Genomic DNA, 14,511 nt, shown 5'->3' with positions numbered 1-14,511 from the left:
GACTGAACTATATTACACATATCAGCACTGAGGATCCACACATTAAGACAAACATCATAGGAAACTGGAGATCTAGGCATCACTAGCTGATAGGAGTTGGTCAAACTTGTCATTATTTGTCTATGAATTATGGATTCGGCAACTATTTCTACTATGTAACATATTGTGAATCCTTTGAAGACCAAATTAAATGATTTTCATATTAAAACATGTTCTTAATGGACATTGGTAACACTGAAATGCAATGTAAATATGTTGCACTATTGATTATATGTAAGAAAATATAAATACATTTCTGAGGAAATCCCATTTCAACAGCTTTTCTTTTATTTGAAACTGAAAGATATATTAATACTAAAATCTGACTGACCTATTAACATGGTCAAACCATTCTTATGTTTTATTGCACACAAATGTTGAATTCTTTCATCAGTTTACTTTACGTCAGCGTCTCGTGACATTTGGAGGAACTACTTCCGTCAAAAAGTATTAACACTTAAATGCCTGTTTCCTTTTGTGTAAACATACATTAAAAACTGAGTAAACTCAATGTAGCAGGTCTCGCGCCGCTACCCGTGGGTTTCCCCCAAAAGCTCCAAGGATCAGCCAGGCACCAAGAGGTTTCGTTGAACGACATATTTTATTTGTCAGCACACAACGCACAGCAGACCGCAGACCGCAGACCGCAACACTGCGCCTCTGCTCACTTGCCCTCTACCTCCAGCTCTGCTGCCCTTTTATATCAGCAGCCGAGGCCAGATTGGGGACAGCTGCCACACTCAACAAAAATATACCGAGCACATAAATACATTCTACACTAAATATATATATATATATATACATATATATATGTATATATATATTAATATATTCCAGTGGCGGGCCGTGCATTTTCTACCTAGGCCTTCAATGTCGTCTTACTACAGCTGAACAACCTGATGTAAGATTAGTTCACCATGTATTTATGTATGTACATGTGTATACATCACACATATATATATATATATACAGGCACGTGCACAGACATTTTAGGGGGCAGGTGCTCAAACCAAAAAAAAGGGCACCCATTGGCAAAATGATTTTTCTATTGATCGCTGTAACTTGAAGTGAGCAAGTAATTGGTTGTTACGAAACACCTGAAACACATTGTGTCGTGAGAGCTGAAGACATGAGCGCCGCGAAGCATGTCGAGGCAAAATTCTCACAAGAACTCAAATAAATGCCCCGACAGATATCTAAACACATTTGGGGGGAATTGATGACAGAGAGAGTAAGTGTTATTCTTAAATACTGATTAATGAAGAAAAAATGTGTCTACGTCCCTGGGAAATAAATCTTGAGCCGGACATGTGCCAGTTGTCGATTTACAATATCCTATTTCTGATGTTCAGTTGTGTCTATTCCCCAAGTCATGTGGTATAATAGGTTGCCCGAACTCAAAGAAGAAGAACAACTCATGTTGTCATTTAATTTCTGGATATATTGTACTTGTGTGATACTGGGTATTGACTCTGTGCAGGTGTAGATGTTCCAGATGTGTGTGTGTGTGTGTGTGTGTGTGTGTGTGTGTGTGTGTGTGTGTGTGTGTGTGTGTGTGTGTGTGTGTGTGTGTATACGTCTGGGTCGGCGAAATGAGGTGACCTCTTTGTATGTATTGTTTATGTATTTAATGTCCTGTACTCTAGTGTATACAGTGGGAGGGGTGGGGGAGTGGGTTTGTTATCTGATATTTCAACAAAAGGATGATAAACAATGGAAGTATCAGTTAATGTTTACTGTGTTATGAACCTGTTAATATTTCCAAATAAAAGAATATATTATTTGTTTAAAGAAGAAGAACAAATGGACTGAAGACTTTACGAAAAAGGTAATGGAAAGTAATCATTTGACCTCTCTAACAGTTTCAAGAAGTTGAGAGGGGAAACGTATAGCTGTCAAATAAATGTTAGTAAGTATAAATAAATAAAAGTTTAGTCGGAAGACCATACACCTGCAAGCCCGCGTCATCTATTTCTCATCCATCTGCCAAGTACAATCTGGTGCAGTGCATCAAATGGTGACATTTGTTTTAACTATGGTCCTTCTGAAATAATAAGATTATAATATATAATATAATATATTTCATCTAGCATACAGTTTGGCTTTACAGCTCATACAGCTACTGAATAGCAACAGATAACTGAGTAATAATAATATTATTATAATAATACTTAGAATAATACTACTACGAATAATAAAAAATAAAATAATAATAACTCGTATGAATCAAATATATATTTAAAAAATATGGGGGAAATAAATAATGCCTCTCTGTATTGCTCAATCGCACGCACGCACGCACGTGCGTCAATGCCATGGAAACCGGACCGAGGGTATTTAAGGCCGCGGACGTTCTGATTCTGCCCTTTGCACTTTGGACTTTGACACGAGCGGACCTCACCTGTGAACCCTCCTGTGAACCCAGACCTGTGAAGGAAACTCTGAGACTTTTGCACTGCTTGCGTCTTTTTGTTGGAAACAAAACTTGTTGTCTTACAGAACTACACGAGATCCGGACTACGAGAGACCGAGAACCGAGAACGAGCCCCTGCTGAAGCGACCGGGCTGTGATTTGGACCATAAGGTAAGACCATTTCTACATTTAATTTTGCTTTTTTATTGTTAACGTATCCCCTTGAATCCATAAAAGTGTTCTCAGTTTAGAAATCAGTGAAACCTTTTGAGTTTTAACGTTTATAATGTTGACAGGACATTTTGGGAAAACATATTTTGTGAAAAGTGACTCAGTCGATGATTCGTCGTGTAAAATGAGATTTGAGGTGCAGAATGTCTTGAAAATGTCAGGAGATGTGCGGAATGTGTTGACAATTAGTGCAACGCCTCGAAACCCCTTTTATTTTGGTTTTAAGGCATCAAAATGTCGAAATTTAACTTTGAAATTACAGAAAAAAGATGGCGCCTTTACCATTTCTATAGAATTCTCAAATGTACTCTGTAAAATGCATAAACTCGGCACCATGGTAACCATCGGGAACGCGCGGGCCGCCTGACCTGAGCTGCGCGTGACCCTGAGCTGCTCTGTTGTGACTGTTGAAACGGGCCTTATTGTACACACGTCTGCTCCTTTTACTTTATCATATGAAAGTGATTTATTTAACATTAAATGCTCTGTGCTCGTTGTCGCGGTTCTTTGTTTGTTAAGTAGAGTTAACTGATGGGGGTGCACGAGCGCGCGCTGCCTCCAGCATCTCGTCCTCGCGCTCTGAGACGCACCTCGTGAAGTGGAGAATAATGAGTGAGATCTGTAGCCGTATACCATAAAGTTCGCATGGACCTGTTTTTGGGGCCCTTAACTCAGAGCTATCGGTCCAAAACGTTTGAGCTTGAACCCTCTGGTTGACCGGAGCTGTGAGGCTAACTCCTCGAGCTGTTGACCGCTAGCTGAAAGTTATCCTTGAATCTCGTTCTAGCTCCTGACTTCCTCTTCCGCGGACCTCCGAGAAGCCGGAGAATGGAGGAGCACGCGTACGCGCTGCGCGGAGGTAAGTTTTATATTTATATTTAGCATTTTTGTTATTGATTCTTACCTTAAAACCATTTTAAACGTTCTCAGTTGAGAAATCAGTGAAACCTTTTGAGTTTATAGTTGAACAGTTCACAATGTCAAGGGGCCTGTTTGAAAAATACAGATGTGGTGGAGGTTTCTCCGTGTAAAATGATTATTTGAGGACCGGAATGTCTTAAAAGTCGCTGGATATCTGTGGTATGTGTTAACTATTAGTGTAGGGGATTTAAAACAGTGTTATTTTATTTAGAGGCTATCAAATATGACATATTTTACCTTGACATTTCTGAAAAAAGATATTCTTAATACTGAAATAGAATCATGCGTCAGTGTGACGTCATCGCACCAGGTGTGTTAGAGACACATCTGATTGTGAGAATGAGTTGGTTTGTTTTGACTGTTTGACTGAAACGTCACTTATTCAACAAACATCTGCCCCTTTTACTTAATACTATCCCATGAACTATTTATTTTACAATTAACCCTCCTGTCGTACAATTAAAGGTTTATAAAGGGGAAAGTGAGAAGATATGAAACATTGTTTAGTCTGGAAGGTGTGGCTCACGAGTCTAAACAGTTGTATATTGACCTGCTAACTGATAGATTAGCAGCTGGAATCTGAAACTATTATTGCTCAATGTAATCCAGAACTATTTTATTGAATGAAGAATCCTGTTTGAATGTTTCCCTGCAGCTGGTGGCGACTTCGTTGGAGCTCCACCGCCGCCGCCTCCGCCCTCCCCCCCGGCGGCAGCCCTGGGAATCGACTACGGTGGTAAGTTCAGAGCACGGCACAATTAAAAGATTATATAGAGGGAAAGTGAGAAGATATGAATCATTGTTTAGTCTGGAAGGTGTCGCTCACGAGTCTAAACGGTTGTACATTGACCTGCTAACTGATTGATTAGCAGCTGGAATCTGAATCTGTTATTGCTCAATGTAATCCTGAAATATTTCATGGCATGACGAATCCTTAAATGTTTCCCTCCAGCTGGTGGCGACTACGTTGGAGCTCCTGGCCCCCCTGTGGTCATCAGGTTTGTCGGGGAAGGTAACGGTGCACACTATCGGTTTGTCGATGCGTATGTGGATTCGTTGTGTGTCTTGAGCTTTTTATCCCCAGACGAGGTCCAGCTGAGACTCATCCGACTCCGACTCTGCCGACTCATGCGAATGAGGCTCCGACAGCGCCGGCGCCGACCGGGCCGCAGGTAAGTTATCAGGTAAGTAATACTTGTCCATGTAACACCCTGTTCTGTTTCTCCTGTGTTCCGTGTCTCCTATATCTCCTGTGTCTTCTCTGTCTTAATTGTTTAATTCCCTGCACCTGCCCTCAGCCACTCTTGTCTCGTTAGTCTGATGTCGTACACCTGTTTCCCCCCCTATATATTGTCAGTCTTTCCCTTGTCTGCTGTCTGATTGTCGTCTCTAGTTCCGTGTCCTTTTCCTGTCGTCCTGTCCGTTTTCCTGATCCTGCCTGCTTCGACCCTGCCTGCCTGCCTGCCTGCCTGCCTGCCTGCCTGCCTGCCTGCCTGCCCTGACCGATGATCCTCTGCCTGCCCCTTTTGGACCTTGTTTATTTTGCAACTGTTTTGCCTCATTAAAGAGTGCTTTTTGTTATTTATATTTCGTCCAGCCTGTCTCTCTGCGCCTGAGCCTCACCACATCACACTCCCCGTGACAGAACAATCGGACCATGATTGGCTCAGCAGAGGACAGTGTGCGCTCAGCTCTCCAGACGCAAGAGGAGCGTCTTTTAAGAATTGAGTAGTTAATCTCTGGGAAGTACAAGGAGCTCCACGACCAACAGAATTCTTTGACCGTACAGCTGTGGGATCTGCTCCTCTAAGCGAGCCGGTGCGGGCCGGCTGCGGTTCGCGGTCGCCTGATGGGTCGGCGCCGCCAGCCCTGTCTGGCTACCAGCCCAAGCCCCAGCAGCCCTCGCCGTGCCTGTCGGCGCCCCGGCCGTTCTCCACTGCCCCCTGGCAGCCGCCGGCGTTCCCTGTGTCCCGGCGGCTCCCGCTGTCGCCTCGGTGCCGCAGTCGCCACCGGTTCCCACTGCCGCCTCCGCCGTGCTGCAGTCCCGGCCGATCCGACCTCTCCATGCCCCGTCTCCGTCCCGGCCGGCCCCAGTTCTCCGGGCTCTATCTCCGTCAAGGCCGGTCCCAGTGCCCCGTCTTTGCCCCGGCCGGCTCTAGTCCCTCCTGTTCCTATTCCGTCCCCTTCCCGCCCGGTGGTAGTTCCCTGTGTCCCGGCTCGTCGTGTTCCACTGCCGTCCCGGCCGTTTCCCTCGTCCCGCTCTAGACTGTCCCGTCGCCGTCCCCCCCTTGCCCGCTTCCGGTTCCCAGTGTCCCGTCACATCCCAGCTGGCTCCAGAGCCCGGCCTCTCCTGTGCCCGGTACCCCAGCTACCCATCCCTGTACTCCGGCCCGCCCTCCGGCGCGCCTTTCGCCTGGTGATCGCCCGCCGGCCCACCCCCCAGACTGCTTCTGCCATGCCCTTGGTCCCTCCGCCGGCTCCCCTCCACCCACCTTTGTTGATCCTTTGGGACGTCTGGTATCCGTCCCTTAAGAAGGGGGTACTGTAACACCCTGTACCGTTTCTCCTGTGTTCCATGTCTCCTGTCTCCTGTCTCCTGTGTCTTCTCTGTCTTAATTGTTTAATTCCCTACACCTGCCCTCAGCCACTCTTGTCTCGTTAGTCTGATGTCGTACACCTGTTTCCCCCCTATATATTGTGTCAGTCTTTCCCTTGTCTGCTGTCCGATTGTTGTCTATGGTTCCGTGTCCTTTTCCTGTCCTGTCCGTGTTCCTGATCCTGCCTGCTTCGACCCTGCCTGCCTGCCCTGACCGATGATCCTCTGCCTGCCCCTTTTGGACCTTGTTTATTTTGCAACTGTTTTGCCTCATTAAAGAGTGCTTTTTGTTGTTTATATTTACTGTGGAACATCCTGAAGCAGCTCTGGCCCCAGTCCCCCAGAAACCAGAAGAGTCTACCAGGAGGAGCAGGAAGAGGAGAAGCCCGACTGCCCCGGCAGGACTGATAAAGTTCCAGACAGCCTTCCCTCGCGCCTGGCGGGGGAAGGCTGGTTGGCGTGGTTATACTTTTTTATTTAGGTATCGATTGCTGTGACACAGAAGAGTCTACCAGGATCTCCTTAACGACGACGAAGATGACGAGGGTGGACCACATTAGAAGGATGAAGGACTACAGGACCAGATGAAGAGCGGCGTGGCAGTTGTCTTTCTTTTAGTGGGCGTGAGTAAGTAATCCCTCACTCAGACGACAGAAGTATCAGTCATAGGATCCCATCATTGGAGGCCAGATCCAACACAACAATGTAAAGGTTGTGTAGTTCAGTTCAAACTTATTCATGTCTGGTGTTTGTGTCTCACAGGGCAGGACTCCTCTGTCTCTCTCCCAGCTGAGGGAGGACGTCAACCAACCCGTCACCATCAGCTGACCACTGAACAAGTACAATCAGGACCTGCCCATCCACCCAGCCCCCTGACACCGCCCGCCCCGCCCACACAGGAAGCAGCTGTGAAGAAGATGGACGCTTCAGCCGGAACAAGACATAATAATATTTCATTTGTCACATGGAATCCTGTACATTCATGTTAACTGTGTCCAGTATTTAGATTATCTCCTGATTTTAATAAATACATGTACAGCAACATCTAAATGTCTTTTTATTCAAAACTACTGGGTCAGCAAACACTGTTATGATGTTCATATTGGGTTATAAATCAACTTTAATGGTTGAGACTTATGCACTACAATGTTATAGTTTTTATATTTACTTATTGTGTTGATTCTTAATAATTAATGTCTCATATATTGTTAGTTTACGCCAGTGCTCATTTTTCATCTTCATAACGGATAAACGATTAGACGATTATACTTTTGTTTTGTGTTTTGCCAAACGTAGCTTAAATGACCAAAGATATTTTATCGTACAAAAAATCCAACATGGCAAAACGTGTCGTCAGTTGGCAACCATCAGTAACAAATACCAACATATATCGTCACTCTAAATAATCCAACTAAAGCAATACATTTATATTTACAAGATTTTCATTGACAAAAATAGAAAATAGGAGAGGAAGTAACAACCCGGCAGTATATGAAATGATGCTTTTATACCAAACTCCTAGCTGGATGGAGAACATTGAAACAAAACCAAAGAACAGACAACATGGAGGAGGACGTCTCCACAGCCGCTGGACCTCAGCAGCATGAATGACGTCCTCTGGAGGCTGAGGACAGGAGACATGAGCCGGCATCTCGTCCAGCAGCTCCTGGAGAGACCGTCTGGAAGCTCCTCGCCTCCCAGCAGCCGGACACAGGGCTCAGCCTTCTGGACTCGTTGAACGTGGCATGTCGGTTCCAACCTGTAGAAGGAATCAAACGGAGACTTTAATCGTAACGTTCATCTTTGGGCCGACAGGCTTTCTGGAAGAACAGCTCCCGTCTCACATCTAAAAAACAGAAAAAATAAACCGGAGCATGACGACCACAATAATGTGTATTTTACATGAATACAGAAAGGGCACTTTTCTCATCCAGGGCAAAGGGGCACGTGCTTGAGCACCACTAGGGCTCTACCTGTGCACGTGCCTATGTATATATATATATTTATAAATATACATATATATAGATATATATATATATCTATATATATACATATATATACACTACCGTTCAAAAGTTTGGGATCACTTAGAAATGACTTTATTTTTCAAAGAAAAGCAGTTTTTTCAATAAAGATAACATTAAATTAATCAGAAATACACTCTCTACATTGTTAATGTGGTAAATGACTATTCTAGGTGGAAACGTCTGGTTTCTAATGAAATATCTCCATAGGTGTATAGAGGCCCTTTTACAGCAACTATCACTCCAGTGTTCTAATGGTACATTGTGTTTGCTAATCGCCTTAGAAGACTAATGGATGATTAGAAAACCCGTGCAATTATGTTATATTAGAAGGGTTTGTGGGCACTGACTTAGTCAGAGCAGAGGACCCCCACCCCCCACCCCGTTGTCACCTTTTTCACCCCTCATGAGTTTGCAGGTATAGGCTGACGGGCTCATAAGGAAGATGCAGTGAGGGAGTACTGCCCTCTTGTGGTAGAGGAGGGAAAACCAGGGATTTGTGTCTCAACTGTGCAAAAAAAGACGAGATATTCATACCAAAGTGTTTGTTTGAGCACTTGCTCATGTTTTACAATCAGATTAACAGAAAAACTGTCATGACATTTATGATTTTCAGTTGGAATCTATCTCCCTTTGACTTTATTGTGTAAGTCAATACTTCCCAGCTGTAAATCTCAGGCCTGTCTGACGTTCACTTATTTTTGCAGGAACTCAATTCAACAAATTCAGAGCCTGCCGATTGGATCTCGTTCAGCTGCTTAATGGGCCTGAGGCTGAATAACCTGAGGTGAAAACAACTGGCAACTGTCATTAGTTTGCTTTGCTTAACACAAAGATGGTCATTAAAATGAATTACATGTGTACAGAGCCGTTGTTGCCTTGTTTCAAGTCTTTAAGCTGAGCTAACCGGTTAGAGGCTGTAACAGAAAGATACCAGGAGGTATTGACCTTCTCTATTTATTCTCCTCCAGGAAGTGAATAATTGTATTTCCAAAACTATTAAAGTACATACCTTGATTAAAAAAAGGTGCATTGTACATATGTCACAGTGACAGGAGGCTGCTCCACTGTGAAGACTGGAGTGAAGTCGTGCTCTATACTCACTCTCACAGCTGCGTCTGTCGGCAGCCAGCTCGTATCCGGGGTCACATGCACATCTGTAGCTGCCCAGTGTGTTCAGACAGCGCTGCTCGCAGTGGCCGTTGTTCGGTCCGGAACACTCATCCATCTCTGGCAGATGTAAAATCATAAATAAAACAAATGTAACCAGAAGTTCTTGTCATTGATGACCATTTCTAACCCCAAGTTGCTTTTCTGACCTTTAAAAAAGCTGGCTGCAAACCCAGCTTTGCTGACCGAGCTGTCAGACACAAACTTCAGCCGGAGCTGGTTGGAGCTGCTTTTGATGTCTTCGGGTTTCTCGTAGCCGCAGAAATGTCCGAGCAGCGGGCTGCTGTCCGAGCCGCCGTCCCTCACCTCCACGTAGTCGTAGGCGCAGCTGTCATGACGCTCAATCTGCAGGAGAAGTAACGACAATGAAGTGTGCAAAGCAGGTGAAAGTGGAGTCTTCCCACCTTCCAGGTGCTGGGCATTTGTAATCAAAGTAAGTAAGTAACTCAAATAAAGTTCCAATATATGGGAATATGCGGTTTGGGAAACATTCTCCCAGTTTTGGTCATTTTAACATTTTGTTAACAATCAAAATAAAAGCGATTTTACCTCAAACGACTGAAAGGAGAGGCCAACATCGAAACCTTCTGCTACTGTGATTTTCCACACACACACTTTGTTGGACTGGTAGTCATCGGGGTAATTGGGGGACTGGATCTGACCGCTGTCCCGCTTCACCTCCCCCCCACAGATGGCTGCACAGGAGGTGAGAAGGCATTTGTTTCATCCAGAGCCATCTTTAGTTTTACATTCAGCTGTCTATATTATACATCTAAAATGAAATTGTAGAACCTATGAAAAAGCTGAGAATGTAGCATCTGTGAAGAGCATATTCACATCCACACGTTATTAAAGTTGTACCTTCGTAGACAGCTGAGAAACCTTTTCCCAGCCAGCTGCTGCTGCTTCTGAATTCAATCCACAGTCGGCTGTCGGTTGAGATGATTGGGTCGGGAAGTGTGTCTCCACAAAAACGTCCTGCCATAGGACATGAAAAGACCAGACTTCATGACACAGGAATGACACGGCATCACGTCAATGGAGGACGCTCCGCACAGGGAGAGGAGGTCTGTTGTCGATCACATTAAAGACCTTTCAGAGGAGCTTTCCTCCCGAACCCGTCTCGGACCTCCACATGGTCGTACCAACACAAGTGGCTCCTGAAGAGGTCCATGGATGTAAAATTCAGAACAATCTGAGAGACAGAAGACACGCGAGGAGGGCAGAACGTCACAAGAAAAAAAGGGACATGGATTTAACATCCATCCCGTTCAGACACAGGGTTTTCCTGGTTGTGTTACTTCTTGATTTGAACAATGTGAGCTAGTCTCGTACTAAAAACTGAATTATTTAATTGATTCGGTGTAATTCATCATATAAAACAACTTAAATTGTCACATTGACTTTGAAAATTATTACTATAAATGGCCTAATTTGTAATACATATCTATGCATCATAGCCCTGCTGGTAATGAATTGTAGTTAAAGAGTCCTTATTGAAGGATTGTTTCCGCTTATTTACCATCACTCACCTTCTCTCCAGGAGTGACAGAAATCCTCCACACGCAGTGAGCGTAGGCTGAGTAGCCGTTTGGATAACCGGGAGAAGAGAAGTTTCCAGCACTTTCCTGCAGGCTGTCCCCACACCCTTAAACAACCACACGCCATGACACACATGGTTATATCACACTGGACCAGAGGAGTAACATTAAAGTCCCAGAATGATCGGTTTACATGAGCGTTAGTGCACATTCAGTCATGATGCGTCATATCTAATTTGGCTTTAATAGGTAGTAAAAGTCTACAATCAAGGTGTTGTTTTTTGGATTTATAAATTTTCAACACATTTAATGTAGCTTACTTGCACACTTGTAGAGTTTGCGGGCTTGCGCAATGTCGCCTTTGCTAAGCCGGGTCCTCTGTCCAATAGGTGGCCGGACTCCATTGACATCATAACGGGGCAAGATCGTGTCCAAGAAGATGCCTCTACAGACAGATCACAAATGTGATAAATTCATTCTCAGAGAATATTAAAAAATATATATCAAAACATCTACTACATCACACAAAGCTTGAGGAGAAACGTCGTCGAACGACAATGATGTGCAAGGAATCTGTGTTTTTTTAAAGTTCATCCAGAGACTTTTTTTTATGGTCTGACTCTCCTATTCAACACCTTGATGCTTTATTGATCGTGATAATCTCTCATGGGTTTGGAGCTCGCTCTTGCAATCGTTCCCATGGTGATGCACCCATGAATGACAGGCATGTGCAAACAGAGCACTCTGAATGGGGCCTTTCGCTGGTGCCAAGCTCAGTGGAGCCCGCTCCTGAATGCCAGAGAAAAAGGCCACTCTAGCCCAAATTGTTCAACAAAGCCTGAACTACCAGGCCTTTATTTAGCTTGGCTTGCCTCCATGACCCAGACCGGCAAAGCAGCGATGGAGGTAAAAAAAAAAAAAAAACGAAGCACAGAGAAAAGCAACAACATGCACGAGACAAAAAAAGAAAAGGAGACTAGCGTGAAACCATTTCTGTGACAAAAAAGGATCAAATCCCCTGAGGTTTCCTATGGAGTTGTTTAGCAGCTGAATGAAGGGACCAACTGCAGGTCGTTGTAGCTCAGCTGTTAATGCAGCATGATATTAGGGGCAGTTAGGGAAGCCTAATGACTATAAACCATGGGAAACATGTCATCCATTCAAACTGTGAACTTGAGTAATGTAAAGTGGTTTGATCACTGATTGTAAGATGTAAGGTAATGGCCAGAGTGAATCACCAAATGCTCAGCAGTTTGGCTCTTGAGCCAAGAGTTGACCCCAGTGAGGCCGTTTAATGGCCGATTAATGTGAACCAGGAACAAGCTGAAATCAGAGAACACCTGTGAAATCCTTGCAGTTGCATAAACAGAAACGTTAGGAAAGAAAAGCGTAAGAAAACACCAGAATGACAACCTGGAAAATGTATTCCTTGCGTAATGCATGATGCTGCCAAAGTCGTACACCTCCCCGAGAGAGTCGACCTCGCCCGGCTCCATCTTCAGGAAGTTATACTCCTGTCCTATTCACACACAGAATCAGCTGACTAAACGCAAGGAGAAACATCTGGAGCGTCTGTGAGCACGCACACACACACACACACACAGGCACACACACCTACACACACACAGTAACAGTACCTGGTTGGATGTTGTCTCTGATGATGCTTACATGCTCGTCTCGGTCCGTGCGTGTGTGTTCGTGCCAGAAGCCGATCACGTGGCCGAGTTCATGAACCACAATGCCAAACTTATCACAGTTCTTTCCGATGGAGATGGCCTGAGGGCCGCCACCTCTCCTCCCCACGTAGGAGCAACACCTGCAGGGGGCGACACTGTTCAGCTCCGAGCAAACAATGATTCTTTGCTGCTCGTGAACATTTAAGGGAAATATCACCAAATTCGAGTCGTTTAAACTATTAATTATAAGTCGTGTACATTTTGATTTTTGTGAACCTTTGGAGAATTTAGGTTTTACAGTTTTCGGCTCTTGGATAAAATGTTCCTACAGTCCGAGGCAGCCGCCGTCTTCCATTTAAATACTTCGATAGTCGATGAACCGACTCTTAAAACTTGCTTGAGTTTGGTTACCTTGAACATCTCACAGTGTGCACACACATGTTAGATAACAGTTGCTTTTTTGTACGTCTGGCACACACTGAGCAACGCCAGCCTTCGTTTGGAGATATCTGCCTAGCTGATGGTTTGGAGTTAAAGTTAAAGTTAGTTAGTTTGCTGTATTTTGCTCTCTACTATCTCCTGAGGGACGAATTGGGCTATTTCACTGCTACATTTTCGACTTTGATCACCAGCTAGTTGTTTGTCTACTGTGGTGCTGGGCAGGTTGGGCATGTTGTTTTTAGAGCTTTTTGGATAAAAACAGTTCCCGGCTGTGGCTGAAAATAACAGCGAGTGAATTTAACCATAAAAATGTGGGTCAAAAAAATAAATCAGCCGAAATGAGATAAAATGCTCAGTGTGAAAATGAATGGAAATGAAACGACGCTTTGCACAAACAAAAACAATCGAGATTTCTCAAACACAACAGTTTGGTTTCCTGTGATGTTAATTGAATAAATTATAAAGAAATGTTAATGAGCTCCAAACTCACCCACAAGGTCGGTAGGTGAACACAATGTAGCTTTCTTCAGTCGTCCTCTCAGTGAATGTTACGCAAGTGTGTTTCTCCCAGTGGCGCATCGCCTGACGGAAAATAGCTCTCTGACTGCCTGAAAGGAACAAGAGTTTGACAGTTTCACCACACAAGGCAACGGACACATGGTTGCTGCATATAGCAGACAACTCCCCTGTGAGGAGGCATGAATGATTTAGTGTTTCCAGTGAGAACTCACCAGTGAAATTCCCACTGATCACATACGGGATGATGCCATCCGGCCACACTCGCTCAGGTCTGGAGGTGGCGGCTCTCCTCCTGCGACGGAGACTCTGTCTGCCTGCAGCTCTCTCGTCCCTGACGCTTTCAATAGGAAGAAGAACTGTTCACTGTAAAGAAAATAGATAAAAAGTCCCTTCGTTTAAACTCAGTCATAATTATTCATAGATTAATAAACGTATTCCTGCTTTGATACCTGAGTCTGTGAGGTTGATGTGGACGCGGTGCTGTGCACCATCCCTGCTGTGGGCTTCTTTGAACATGCGGAGGTCATCTTCATCAAGGGCGATGTCTCCCATAAAGGCAGCTGGGGCAGACAGAAGAACACACAGATAGGCAACACATGCATAAAGATGACATGATGGTAAAGATGTACGATGAATACGCTTTAATATGAAGCTGCAGGCGGTTAGTTTAGTTTGAAGACTGGAAACCGCCCGCAGCTTCTCTAGAGCTCGCGAGTTAACACGTTATCTAACATGCTGCGGTTTTATCGGCAGTTACATTACGTGCAGAGCTGAAATAAATTAGATTAAAATGAAATGGAAATTAGTGAGCTTTGGGTGATTTTTTATGTTGTTTTCCTTTGTTGACCTTTGGGCAGAGCCATGCTCGCTGCTTACCCCCTGTGTCCAGTCTTTATGTTAAGCTAAGCTAACCATTTTCTGTCTGTCGCTTCGCATTTAA

The 14,511-nt window shown here is 44.4% G+C and overlaps 1 protein-coding gene across 1 annotated transcript; it reads right to left on the bottom strand.

Moving 5' to 3' along the window:
- Positions 1-7,403: 7,403 nt before the first annotated feature.
- Positions 7,404-14,434, bottom strand: LOC130205684 (bone morphogenetic protein 1-like). The gene is made up of 14 exons (XM_056433181.1): positions 14,419-14,434; positions 14,021-14,131; positions 13,784-13,927; positions 13,543-13,660; positions 12,573-12,751; positions 12,349-12,454; positions 11,256-11,380; positions 10,927-11,042; positions 10,487-10,589; positions 10,256-10,372; positions 9,944-10,089; positions 9,544-9,739; positions 9,329-9,454; positions 7,404-7,959 (listed from the first exon to the last, which is right to left on the bottom strand). Exons 1-14 carry the CDS (start codon positions 14,432-14,434, stop codon positions 7,796-7,798), a joined length of 1,767 nt encoding a protein of 588 aa, XP_056289156.1. The 3' UTR covers positions 7,404-7,795.
- Between the last annotated feature and the right edge of the window lie 77 nt (positions 14,435-14,511).

Source organism: Pseudoliparis swirei, chromosome 15 (genome assembly GCF_029220125.1).
Source record: "Pseudoliparis swirei isolate HS2019 ecotype Mariana Trench chromosome 15, NWPU_hadal_v1, whole genome shotgun sequence".
In the NCBI taxonomy this organism is placed as follows: Eukaryota; Metazoa; Chordata; class Actinopteri; order Perciformes; family Liparidae; genus Pseudoliparis; species Pseudoliparis swirei.
Note: the sequence above shows the minus strand (reverse complement) of the source record. Positions and strands in the feature narration are given on the sequence as shown.

Excerpts from the sequence above, each read along its gene's own strand:
- LOC130205684 (XM_056433181.1), bottom strand. Across the intron at positions 13,928-14,020 it reads CATCAACCTCACAGACTCAG|TTCTTCTTCCTATTGAAAGC; the intron begins GTATCAAAGCAG and ends TACAGTGAACAG. Across the intron at positions 11,043-11,255 it reads CAAACTCTACAAGTGTGCAA|GGTGTGGGGACAGCCTGCAG; the intron begins GTAAGCTACATT and ends TGGTTGTTTAAG.